The sequence below is a fragment of the Oncorhynchus masou genome, chromosome 7, assembly GCF_036934945.1.
Source record: "Oncorhynchus masou masou isolate Uvic2021 chromosome 7, UVic_Omas_1.1, whole genome shotgun sequence".
Lineage (NCBI taxonomy): Eukaryota > Metazoa > Chordata > Actinopteri > Salmoniformes > Salmonidae > Oncorhynchus > Oncorhynchus masou.
The window spans coordinates 25,413,387-25,426,794 of record NC_088218.1 but is presented as its reverse complement, the minus strand read 5'-3'; the positions used below and the strand labels follow the sequence as shown (position 1 = coordinate 25,426,794).

General features: G+C 42.2%; 1 protein-coding gene across 1 annotated transcript in view; it reads left to right on the top strand.

Annotated features, from left to right (window-relative positions):
* The first annotated feature begins 790 nt into the window (after positions 1-790).
* The window catches only part of LOC135543091 (uncharacterized), a 32,800-nt gene continuing 20,182 nt past the window's right edge, over positions 791-13,408 (top strand). The window contains exons 1-3 of the mRNA XM_064970174.1: positions 791-796; positions 9,282-9,369; positions 10,391-10,541. Of these exons, the coding sequence (XP_064826246.1) occupies positions 791-796; positions 9,282-9,369; positions 10,391-10,541 (245 nt within the window). The remainder of the gene's footprint in view (positions 797-9,281; positions 9,370-10,390; positions 10,542-13,408) is intronic.

Here is a 13,408-nt window from a genome sequence, read left to right as displayed (position 1 = left end):
TGTGAAATTCCAGAAGAGCTACACAAAGTAAGCCATAAATACAGATTTGATACAATGCTTAATAAATCCACACGATGTTGCATGCTGTTGAAATGGCTGTGACCCGGCATTAGGTGATTTATACGACTGCTCTGGACAGACCAGCTTTGCTGCGAGGCAAAGGGGAAGAGAAATATTTTACATTTCAAATAAACACAGGGAAAAAGCTTGTAAAATACACTTCTTTTGCAATATAAACAGGTTTTTCATATAAACTCTGTATACATACACAACGGTCTCAGGCAGAGCAGTTCAGGTCTTAGCTCTCTAATATTACAAACATAGCACTGATGTCGTTATCACTCACTCTGACCCCAGCGTAAATACTATTCGTGATTTCATAAAGGTAACAATTGAGGTTGTATATTATATGATTGAACAGCTTAATTTACACAAAAAACTCCATTAAACTTTTGCTCAAAATATTTATATTTTGTTCGGCGTAAATATAACACATAGTCTCACAGCTTTGGCATTGTTTGGAGGAGAGAGAGAACTTGGTAACTTTATAAATGAGAGATTGTGACAGGTGGCATTGCAAAAAATTGGTAGAGTCCATGTACACAATGAATAGGGAAAGGTAAATATTAAGCTAAAACAGCGTGGATATATGGATGCTTGGAAGCAGATCTCCAAAGATTGTGCAAAGTATCAACTGATTTTAGAACCCAGAAATGACTGGAGCTTTCATTTTTCAGTTAAACAACAGAGACATGTTGTATACCTCAACATTACTGCACGGACAGCAACCATGGAGGTCAGTCAGTGTAAAAAATGAGGGATTTCGCAAAGGCTGAGAAATCATGGGTATGTTCTCATGCACTTGTCTTGCAAACACACACACGCGCGCACACGCACACACACACACACACACACACACACACACACACACACACACACACACATTTCTATGTGGGGTAACTGTACTTGAGCGTGGGCCGAGGAATAGGACTTGAGCCTGACACTGGCTTCATGGTGCCTGGTCCCTGTAATGAACAGGGCTGAAAGTGACTTAAAACTTGTCTGTGTAAGGCTGGTGGCTGTTGAACCTCTCACTAAGGGGAGATCAATACGGGGAGGCTTTGATAATTGCCCTGCGGTTCATTAAAAGTGCAGAGACGATCTCATCATTGACGAGGTGTGTGTGTGGGCGTGCGAACACGCGTTTATGTGCGCGTGTGTGTGTGTGTGTGTGTGTGTGTGTGTGTGTGTCGCTGTCACGAAAGGACCACATCAGAGCGCTGGCTCCACTGTGGATTAAAGTTATACACTTAAACCTCTCTACCCGACGACCACACTGGTAAACATTCTGATTGGCTTTTGAAGGGATGAGCTTCTCGGAAACTCTGAATCAAAGCATGTTAATTTGCTAGTTTGGAATCTGGCAGCAGTAGAAAGGAGAGGAACCTGACAGAGGACACTATGGCGGTGTCAACTTAAACACTATGTGATGTGACACTATGTTGGCACTATGTGACACTGTGTTGCAAATAAATTCATAGAAAAATCCTACAATGTGATTTTCTGGATTTTTTTTCTCATTAAGTCTGTCATAGTTTAAGTGTACCTATGATGAAAATTACAGGGCTCTCTCATCTTTTTAAGTGGGAGAACTTGCACAATTGGTGGCTGACTAAATACTTTTTTGCCCCACTGTATATTCCATGACTGAGATGAAAAAAAAATGCAAGTCTGAACCGATTTTGAATGGCTAATGCTTGGGTGTTGCTAGTGTTACTCCTGAGAACTTCAGTAGCATTTTACTTCAGTAAATATGTAGGGTACCAATGTATTTATTGCCCCTCATCACTTGCCAGGCCATCATAAGAATTTGTTCTTTACTGACTTGCCTTGTTAATAAAGGAAGGTGAATTAAAAAGAAAACCAGTGAGGTGTCAACTATACTGTAAAGGAAGATGTTCTATAATAGACTGAAACTGACCGTTTTCAGAGAGTGCAGTGTAATGTCATGTATCGATCAGAGGTCTGGAGTTTTCTGTGTCAGCCATCATTTACATTCTCTCATTTTACAGAGGTTACTTGTTCTATCTGCATACTGTGGCTGTGTGTGTGTGTGTGTGTGTGTGTGTGTGTGTGTGTGTGTGTGTGTGTGTGTGTGTGTGTGTGTGTGTGTGTGTGTGTGTGTGTGTGTGTGTGTGTGTGTGTGTGTGTGTGTGTGTGTGTGTGTGTGTGTGTGTGTGTGTGTGTGTGTGTGTGTGTGTGTGTGTGTGTGTGTGTGTGTGTGTGTAGCTGGATGTGCCAGGAATACAAGTCTCACAGGCACCCAGGTGGATTTCTTTCTGGAAATAAATGTAACATATGTACATGTCAGACAGCGTGGTGGACTGACTGGCTGTTGACTGTAGGCACTCATATAATGCATCCTTCATCTTCCCCTCGATCACCCTCCCGACCCCCTCTCCCACTCTCCCTCTCTCAAACTGACCTAACAAAACCGGTGTGTACTTCTGTCTGTCTGTTTGCCATCGACCGAGTGAGCAAACGGGCAAATAAGATACAGTTTAGCATATGCCTTCCCACCTCTCCCTCTCACCGGCACCTATTTGTCTCATCTCGTACTGCCTCATCTCGTAGTGTGTACTCCTGCATGTTAGTCTAAACCACTATTTATTCATACACTGTATTTTTCCAATTAATTCCCGAATCTCAGCATTAGCAAACATGACACACACACACACACACACACACACACACACACACACACACACACACACACACACACACACACACACACACACACACACACACACACACACACACACACACACACACACACACACACACACACACACACACACAGAGTGCATGGTGACTCTATGTTATGTACCAGGGTTATGTTCCTGCGCCCATCGTCCACGGCAGGGGTTATTGATAGTGACGTGCGCTTGCAGTGCACCTTCCTAGTCGCCTGTCAGCCAGATGCGTGCTGGCAGGTCCGGCCCAGCTCCCCCCCCACACAACCCTTGACAGCTCCCACACAGCAAGGAGGTTGAGGGGGACACATTGTCAGACACCCAGGCCCCCCACTTCCTTCCCCCAGCCCTGCAATGCTGCAATGTCATGGCAGACAGCTCGCGGCTCCCCTCACCCCAGCCTGACTAGCAGAGGTGAGCCAGTGTGTTTTTTGTGTTTTTTTTCTGACTGCTGTTGCTACAAGGTGAGTTGGCATGCCTCCCCGGGTTAGCTTCTATTTGAGGATACCCAGGTCTGTCACAGTGGGTCTTTTTTTCTCTCCATCCCCCTCTCCTCCTCCTCCTCCTCTCTCTCTTTCCTCTAGCCCCCAGGACCAGGATGAACCATTTCACTGGGAGCTTTACATCACTGTCTGTTTCCACTGTGGCGTTTAGGAGACATATCTCCCCCTAAATAGCTTGTTTAACTCTAGCGTTTCCAGGAGGTGTTTCGGCGTTTCATCCCCCACCACCACTCGTGTCCCCGGTCCTCTCAACGGCTGTCTCAGACAGGTAATGAATTAACTCATGGCTGGGGGGCTGGGGGGGGGGTCTGCAGGGGAACAGACCTGACACAGCTGCATGGCTTTTACAGAGATAGGTGCTTCCCTGTTTCCCTGTCTGTCTGTGGCAGCTCAACTGTGGGGTTTTGTTGGGAGTTTTGTCATAGAAAGGGTCTGCTTTCACAGTGGCTACAGACCATCAAGCTGCTGTACACACACAGTTTGTAGCTTATGCCTGATGTACCTACAACAGAGTTGACAGAGCCACTGGGTTACAAAATATATATTATATATTGTATGAGTAACTCAGTGTTTGTGTGTGTCTGTGAGGCCAAAATGCTTCATCAGAAAAGTGCGCCGGCGTGGGAGCGGTCAGAGAGAGCAATTGCTAACATGTATCAGAAAGGCCCTGATGGTAAATGGATCCTAAGTAATAATCAGAGAGGTCTTCAAAGGGTTACAGACAATAAGGTCTGTATCTAGACCCATTCATCACACAGAGGAAATTACAGTGGGATAACATCTAGTCCTGTCCGTATCTTACTGCTGTGGGATAATTTCCACTGATAAGGGCTGTAGTTTCCTGCTCTGTTCCATCCCTCATCGGGAGGCTGGCTGGAGGTTCCACTGGTCTGGTCTGGTCTAGTCTGTTTTGGTCTGGTCTGGTCACACTGTCTGTCAGGTAGGCCAGGAACTGACTGCAGCAGCCCAGTCCGCCATACCAAACATGGTTCAAGTAGTATTTGTTTTGTTTGTTTTATCCAAACACGTTCGCTTGATTAGGCTTCCCTGGCACAATGGAACCAATTAAACAGTCCCAAAAATGCAAACCTCTAATATGTAGCTCTTCAGGCAGACCCAATCAAACTCTAAAAGTATTTCAATGATAACAAATACTATTTGAACCCAGGGTCGCACCATTATCCATGCTCTGTGGCCTGATGGTTGAGCATTATCGTATCCTTGTTGTTAAATCACTGCTCCAGTCAACCAGTCATCCAGTTACTGTATATCAAACACATTTAAAAACACATAATAGACTTGTATTATTAGGCTTGAATGTGCATTGCAAATAAGACAAGATTAAATTACTATTAAGCTCTTATTAAAATGTTAAGATTTGCTCTACAACTAACTGGCTGATGGTAAAGTGTCCTGGGGGCTATCAGGATGTGTTCTGTTTCTTGGGGGTATTATTATGACCCCAGAGTAACCTACTGTTAAAATGGGGACCAACATAGTTAGCTGTTCCTAATGAGAGAAGAGCTAAGGGAACTCGGTTCTATACTGGGATAGAACCAAGGACTGCAGGCATGATGACATTGCAATATACCATAATAATATACGCCATTTAGCAGATCATTTTATCCAAAGCGACTTACAATCATGTATGCATACATGTTATGCATGGGTGGTCCCGGGAATCGAATCCACTATCCTGGCGTTGCAAGTGTGATGCTCTACCAACTGAACTATAGAGGACCACAATATTTGTAATATAAGCAGTTCTAAAGAGTATTGATAATATAATGCTAGAGATATTATAGAATTACTATAATGGGCATCCCCATTCATTGTACCATGTATCTTCTGCAACGTTCTAGCCATCAAACTTCAGTGATCCAACTCAAGAGGTCTCTCTCTCTCTCTCTCTCTCTCTGTAAACGTGAATAATGCGCGCGTCTCAATTCGATGCACATCCCTGGCCCAGCATTTCAAAAGACACTTAATTTCATACTTGTTTACGCCACTCTCCAGAGATCTAAAGTTCAAAACTGCATGCATTTTTTTTATTCTGAATTAAGCCAGGAAAAATGTCATGTTCACTTCAGCTGGGTTTGACAAATGTGACCACATGACCTACTTGCCGGGTGCTGGGTTCTGGGTTCTGGGATTATGCTGAACAACAGTTAATGTACTGGAGATATAGAGCTTAAATCTATTGGGGACCAGATTATAACATTTGACTCCTCTCAAGGATAAAAGACACTCACACACACAATCAGGAAGGGGCATAAGCATCAGAACTATTTTTACGATATATTTCCTCACTGAAGAAACAAAAAATATGTTGAAATGGAGTAGAAACATGAATTCAAATCAACTTTATAACTAATCAGTTGTGTGGGAGTCTGAGGTTAACTGGTCAATTATATGACACTTCACATGGCTATTTAAATGTTCACACTAAATAAAGCATTCATCTCTAACATAAATAAATAATTTATTGCATAACACATAAATGGATATATCAGATGTTTTATATATATATCAACTTGCTTAAAAATCTGTAAATCCAAAGCATTACTTACAAGTCTATATTCTCAGAAAAATAGACAATCTAATCATGATCAAATATAACATCTCAGAAGTTGTTAAATAATTACACAAACTGTCAGATATGTCCTGATATGACGCTTGTAGTAAATAGCACGTAATAGCACCCCAGCTAGCACATTTGGTTCCTTAGATGTTGTGGGAACATACGTTTTTGGATTCCCATTGGTTCTGTTGACGACATTTCCTGACCGGTAAAACAGAACGTTTTTTAAATGTTATGAGAACAGAAGAGAAAATGTCACCTGTTCTGGGAACGTACAGTTTAAGGTTCCAGGTAGGTTCTGAGAAGGTTTTACTATGGTTCCCTGAAAGTTTTCCTGGGATGTTTGTTAACGTTCTGAGAACAGAAATTATAGGTTATTTGGAGGTTGATGCATAACTTGAAACTTTCACTCAATGTTTTAATAAGACTTTTAATAACACTGCTCGCTTAGGTTAACTGTTTTTGAACTCCAAGCACATACAGAACACATGGACATTAATTTACTTAACCATTAATCTTACAAACACAATAATTTTTCTTGTGGCACGACATCAGTGATATTTGAAACTATGATCTTCTGTTCTTTATCCAGGGAATTAGTTCACTGCGGATGGAGCTACTGTAGCATGCCATGTTTTTTTTACTCATACAAAGCTGTTCATTTTAGTCTATTCAAACAAGCACTCATTAAGATCACTGTGCGCAGCCAACACACCTGAACACATAGAGGAGAGAGAGAGTTCTGTTGATGCTTGGAGCGGAATGCATATGTTTTTAAATAACTTTCTTAGAATGATATTTGATCGTTACTAAGGTATTCTTGTGGTTTTATGGAAAGTTTTCTGAGAACACGACTTGAAATAGAACCAAGAGGAAACTTGTAGGAAACGTTACGCTGAAGCACTGAAATTCCCACAGAAAAACAGAACAATTTGAGAACATTAGTTTAGATAGAACCATGAGGAAATCTGTAGGAAATTCCCAATGTCAAGCCAGTTAGAGAACATTCCTAGAACATTACCAAAAATGTAATTAAATGTAACCAGGTTTGGACTTTGAGGAAACATTCTGTTAAAGCAATAAAATACCATGAAAATAAAGTTATTTTGTCAAGTTCCTTAATTGTGCTGAGAATGTTCCAAAGCCAATCAACTACACTGTACCATTCCCAAAACATTGTGGGAAAGTTGTGTGAAAAATAACCATACGACAACCATGCTCTCACCAAGCACTGAGAAACATATGGTTCTCAGAACATTATGTGCTAGCTGGGACATTACCAAACACAAGTAGAAATGACCAATCGGTGTATCTAACCACATCCAGTCTCAATTAGGCCACATGACACTGGGTTAATAGAACATTTGATTTGGGGAAGTTCCTGGATCCTGGAGCCATTACATTACATTGCCCTTACAGATGGAGCACAACAGGCCTAACAGATGGAACATCTTACATCTTACATCTTAAAGAGAAGAGTAGCAACAGCTCTCTATTTCCTTTTCTGAACGTGGCCTGCTGTTCTTTGGCTGGGATACCTCTGAGTCTGTTCTCTTCATAATTCAGTGTAAACATCAACATACTGTATTCTAATGTCATGTGTGTTGAAATGTTTTCTATAGTGGTACTGTGTGATTAACTAGTACAGTATACAGTATATCTTGAAATGTTATTTCTGTGAATTATTTATTAACACATTTTTTTTTACCCCCATTTTTTGTGGTATCCAATTGGTAGTTACAGTCTTGTCCCATCACTGCAACTCCTGTACGGACTCGGGAAAGGCGGCCACACAGGCCGCTAAACCCAGAAGCCAGCCGCACCAATATGTCGAAGGAAACACAGTACACCTGGCGACCGCGTCAGCATGCATGTGCCCAGCCCGGAGTCTGTGGAGCGCGAAGGGGGAGGACTTCCTGGCCGGCCAAACCCTCCCCTAACTCGGACGACGCTGGGCTAATTGTAAAACAATAATAATAAAACAAGTGGTTCTCAATAGTTTGACAGAGGAGTTGATATTGAATGGATGGACAAATATATATTTCTCAAATACTAAAATATGAATAACCTATTCCCTTTACACTAACACGGCCGGCTGTGACACAGCCTGGAATCGAACCAGGATCTGTAGTGGCACAGCTAGCACTGCAATGCAGTGCATTAGACAGCTGCGCCACTCAGGAGGCCACGGTAATTCATTTACCTGACTATGTATTACAATGTTAATACAAGTGTAGCCCTTATCAAATCTACCAAACCACAAAAGAACTTTGAGAAATCTTGGCATTTAACTTTACATTTGACATTTGTTTTATTTTATGAATGCTGGAAAGCTTTGGCAAGAAAATATATATTTTTTGTATTTGTTTATTCCTGAGAGGAGGATAGGATAAGGGCCAGAGTGGACATCTGATTCTGCTTCCAGCACACACAGGCAGCTTCACAACATGGTCACTGCCCAGTAGCTGCTAAACATCCCCTGGCCTCGTCTGTGAGTCTCTGAGCATGGCACCAAATAGCCCCAGGACATAGTCTCCTCTTCTTAAGAGCTCCTCGTAAGGAAATTCTTCACTTCAGTGGTCTTCGTTTTATAGTGTTTCCAGGGACGTTTGAGGCAAGGTGACAGACTAATATACAAGAAACATTTTGTAATTTCCAACAGAGCTTTAGGTGGAATTATTTTGGCAACTATTCCTGACTCTCTTACCTAACTCACTGAGGTGGAGAAGCCCTCCATGACTCTCCTGAGGAATAGCTTCCGAGAATCGAAAAATGCACTCTGACAATTTCACATTCCCTCGAGGGGTGCATGCCAAAAACTCACAATATTTCTTCTGAAAGCTCTTTTATCGAAGATGCTAAGGATTAAGCAAGAAAAACACTGCAGGACACTGCTGTGTCACCTACCATTAAACAGCCTTAATCTTTCTGTTAAGAGATACATCCTCAAAATAGGTCAGGGTATAGAAAGGGAGCTGGGAGCTGCTAGGGCGGAAATGGGGTTTTATTTCCCCATAGCCGTCAAACACACACAAGCACACACTCTACTATAGAGCCGTCTCCTGTTTGCTGTGTACGACAACAGTTAAGGTGGTGGATTGTGGGGTCATTTATCCACTGCCAGGCTTGGCTGAGTTCCCCACAGTGTATCAGATTCAGGGGTGCTGGGTGAGGAGACAGAGGAGAAGAGGGGAGAGGGATGAGGGGAGACAGAGGGGAGAGAGACAGAGGGGAGACAGAGGGGAGAGGGATGAGGGGAGAGAGACAGAGGGATGAGGGGAGAGAGACAGAGGGGAGACAGAGGGGAGAGGGATGAGGGGAGAGAGGGTGGCGGGAGAGGGTAGGGGGGAGCCTCTGAACCAGAGGACTGGCCACCTGTCCAAGGGCGGAGAGATCAGACTGTCAGGGTGTATTTACCCGGGCCGAGGAGCCACTGAGAGATAGGTTGCACCTGGAGCTGCCGGCAGGCTCTATTCACCCCCATGCTATAACCCGAACTCTCTGACTCATCCTCTCCTCCAAGAGATCCACGGTAAACAATATCACACTTTTACAGAGACATTCAGGATTATTTCAGGGGCAAATCATTTCTCTAAATAATCACATCAAATCAGTAAAACTACTTTCATGAAGATTTAGGTTGGTGGGGTAAAAGTAAATATTGTCAATATTATTTATTTATGTTAGAGCGTAAATATTTTGTAGTAGTGTGACTGCAGTTGATACAAATAGGATATGCCATAATGCTCATATTAAATTATTCAGTACATAGCATTGTTTAATTCAACAAGATTTCATGGTGAAACAGTATAAATGTGACCAAACTGTATCAAAACAGATTAGGAAAATGTGGGTATCTCTGGTACATAAAATGATATCTGGAGACAGCTTGTAGCCCTTAGTGGCCAGTGACTTGCAGTTTGCCCACTAATGATTGTCTGTCCTGTCAGGGAGGGACTGTTAGAATTTTAGATCATGTTCTCTGTTGTACAAAGTGACTGTCTAACATTCTAAGATTATATCTGTAGTTCTGTGGAACAGCCCCGCAAACAATAGCCGGATTTTAGCAGCTGCAAATTGCACATGAATTTCCAGCCGCTCTTTCAGTAAATTATTTATGAGTTCCTAACCAAAATCGGCTGTGAGCTTTAAGCAATGGGAAATATTAGAGACAGATAATTGTGCAGGAGAGAGAAGAAAAATAGACAACTACAAACCGTAGAGCTAAATTAAATGCGACACAGTCAACTCTGAGTGTTCAAAGCTGGGGAAATAAAGAAGAATATACTGTACTTGTGAAAAAATATTCCCGAAAAATATTTAGAAAATGTTCAGAAAAATATTAGAAAATGTTCAGAAAATATTGGGAATACCCTCCCTTACCAAAATGTTTTACAGTGAAACATATATCACCCTATACAGTAGGCCAATGTATGAACCATGCCCCGATTAAAACACCATTATAGTAGGTCAATGATATAGATGACAGCATGATTGGAGTTCTATTCCCACCATGAACAGCACCTCATCCACAGGCTTCTGATATCCAACAGATCCACCAGTGTTGGAGTTAAAACACCTAGATGTTTGTCCTCTCCAACACGGCCTCCCTCACAGCCCTACTGTTGTCTTCTGGAACTGTGCTTGTGGAACTGCCAAACAAGGGCATAAAGACAGTCTCACTCCACCACAGCGCAAGCAAAGGTCTGGCAATGGGCCTCATTCACAGGAGGCATCCTCTCCAGGGAACTATAATGAACCGAATATCTCAGAGAGAGAGAGAGAGAGAGAGAGAGAGAGAGAGAGAGAGAAAGAGAGAATCGTCTCTCACAGCTGGGGCTCTCCCATCCTCGCTCTCATTCCCCTCCTGTTCTCTCTCTCTCTCTCTCTCTCTCTCTCTCTCTCTCTCTCTCTCTCTCTCATCCCTCTCTCTCTCAGGTTCTGGGCTTCATCAGGCGACTGCACCAAACCATCGCCCAGTTTGGTGTAGTCGGGATTCCAACGTTACATTTTCTGTAAGACTCTTGTCTTATTAGGAGCAGATTTGACAGTCTGTTTTTACAGTTTGCTTTAAATCATATACACTGAGATTACAGAACATTAAGAGCACTCCTAATATTGAGTTGCACTGCCTCCTTTTACCCACAGAACAGCCTCAATTCATAGGGGCATGGACTATACAAGGTGTCGAAGCGTTCCACAGGGATGCTGGCCCATGTTGTCTCCAATGCTTCCCGCAGTTGTGTCAAGTTGGCTGGATGTACATTGGGTGGTGGACCATTCTTGATACACAAGGGAAACTGTTGAGCATGAAAACCCCAGCAGCGTTACACTTCTTGTCACAAACCGATGCGCCTGACACCTACTAGCCAGTGGAGGACCATCCTCCTCAGTGAATACCTTTTTAATATTTTAAATAGTGAAACATTAAAAAAGTTATTATTTTTTTTGATAAAACTATACTAAATATATTCACATCACCAAATAATTGATTAATACACATGGTTGTGCCATGAAGATCTACAGTAGCCTCAACAAAACTCTGTAGGGTAGCACCATGGTGTAGCTGGAGGACAGCTAGCTTCTCTGGTTACATTGAATTCAATTCAAAACCTAGGAGACTCATGGTTCTCACCCCCTTCCACAGAGTTACACTAATTATGACAACTTCCGGAGGACGTCCTCCAACCTATCAGAACTCTTGCAGCATGAAATTAACTGATATGTTATCCACCCAATCAAAGGTTCAGAGAATGAATATAGTACTGAAAGCATAAGCTACATCTAGCTAGCACTGCAGTGCATAAAATGTGGTTAGTAGCTGACTCAAAGAGAAAGACAAGAAAGACAATATTCAGGAGAAATTAAGGACAAGCTAGAGAGAGAGAGAGAGTGAGAGAGAGAGAGTGTGTGTGTGAGAGAGAGAGATAGCTATATTTCATAGTATATATTTTGTTTTACTTTCACTGACTTAGCTAGCAAATGCATCGAGCTAGTTTAGACTACTCAAACACCCGGTTCAAACAGAGAGGGATGCTATGTTAGCTAGCTGGTTATGGCTATCCAACACTGGATCTCCTCCTAGTCAATGTAAGCTTCGGGTTTCATTCATTTATTGCCACTGGGGACTGCTAGCGTAACTGCTAAACTGCTTGCTGTATAGTGTACTGCATGATTATGGCGGGTTTACTAGCACATTAGTTCTAGTAGCTATGTTGACAATGACATTAATATGGTGAAAACAATGTAGGCTGTGTGTAGTGGTTATGGTATGAACGTTTGGCTTGGAAAGGTTCTCGCCTGGTCACAGGCAGCTGTTGTATTGTGCACTGAAGTCTAAAAGCAAAGGGCAAAGGTGAGCGGAGGAGGGAGCGTAGATGAGAGAAGGAATTATAAATGCAATGAGCAAAGTAATCATGCCGTTTATATGAGACTGCTAGTTCTGTGTTTGGGTGTATTCATTCTGCCGAATCGGATTAAAAAACATATTTTAAAATGGAAGCAAATGGTACAAAAGTGGGAAAACATACCTGAATATGTCCAATAGAAACTTTAGTTTGCAACTGTTGGACTAATGATTACAACCTCGATCAGCTAGACACAGGCAAGAGGGTGCAAGGCGGTATTGAATGTGTCAATGTATGTCACCTTGACTACTCAAATGTCTCGTGACCTGTGCACAAACGTTGTAAACTTTAATTCGTAGGCTAAGTTGTAGCAACCTCATGATGGGTATAGGGAAAATGTTAGTATCATGTAGTAGCCTAAACCTGTCGGTGTTACATTGTGCTGGGTGAATGGAACATGAATGGCAGTCATCCAATATGCTGTAATAGAAATGAAAAGCATGCTCATAAGAAAAAAAAAAAAATGGTCCTCCCTCATCTTAAACAGCACCGACCACCACAACTACTAACATACCTCATTCAAAGGAACTACAATATTTTGTCTTGCCCATTCACCCTCTGACTGGCACACACACAATCCATGTCTCAATTATCTTAAGGCTTAAAAATCCTTCTTTAACCTGTCTCCTCTCCTTCATCTACACTGGTTGAAGTGGATTTAACAAGTGACGTCAATAAGGGATCATAGCTTTCACCCGGATTCACCTGGTCAGTAGTTGTTATCATTGAAAGAGTAGGTATTCATAATGTTTTGTTGTAATAATGTTTAGTACACCCAGTGTACTTCACTATATGTATCAATCATGATATCATTTCTACATTTAACAATTATATCTGTATACAGCCAGGTCAGTTGAGACTTGTTAATGTTAAGAATGTTAAACCCAACACTATGTTTCAGAGAAACCCAATGTGTTTGTGGTCAGCCAAAAACCAGCACTTTTTTCCTATTTTTAACAGTGTTGGTCTGCCCTCTACTGTCCCAATGGCAAAATAATCTGTAACAGAAATTTCCTATTTTGCTCTGTGTGTGTGTGTGTGTGTGTGTGTGTGTGTGTGTGGTGTGTGATGTGTCTGCATGTCGCTCCTCACTTTCTCCGACGCTCCTCCGTTCTGGTCTGAGTTCAAGGTCACAGTCCGGATATTTCCAGCTCGTTCTTTCTT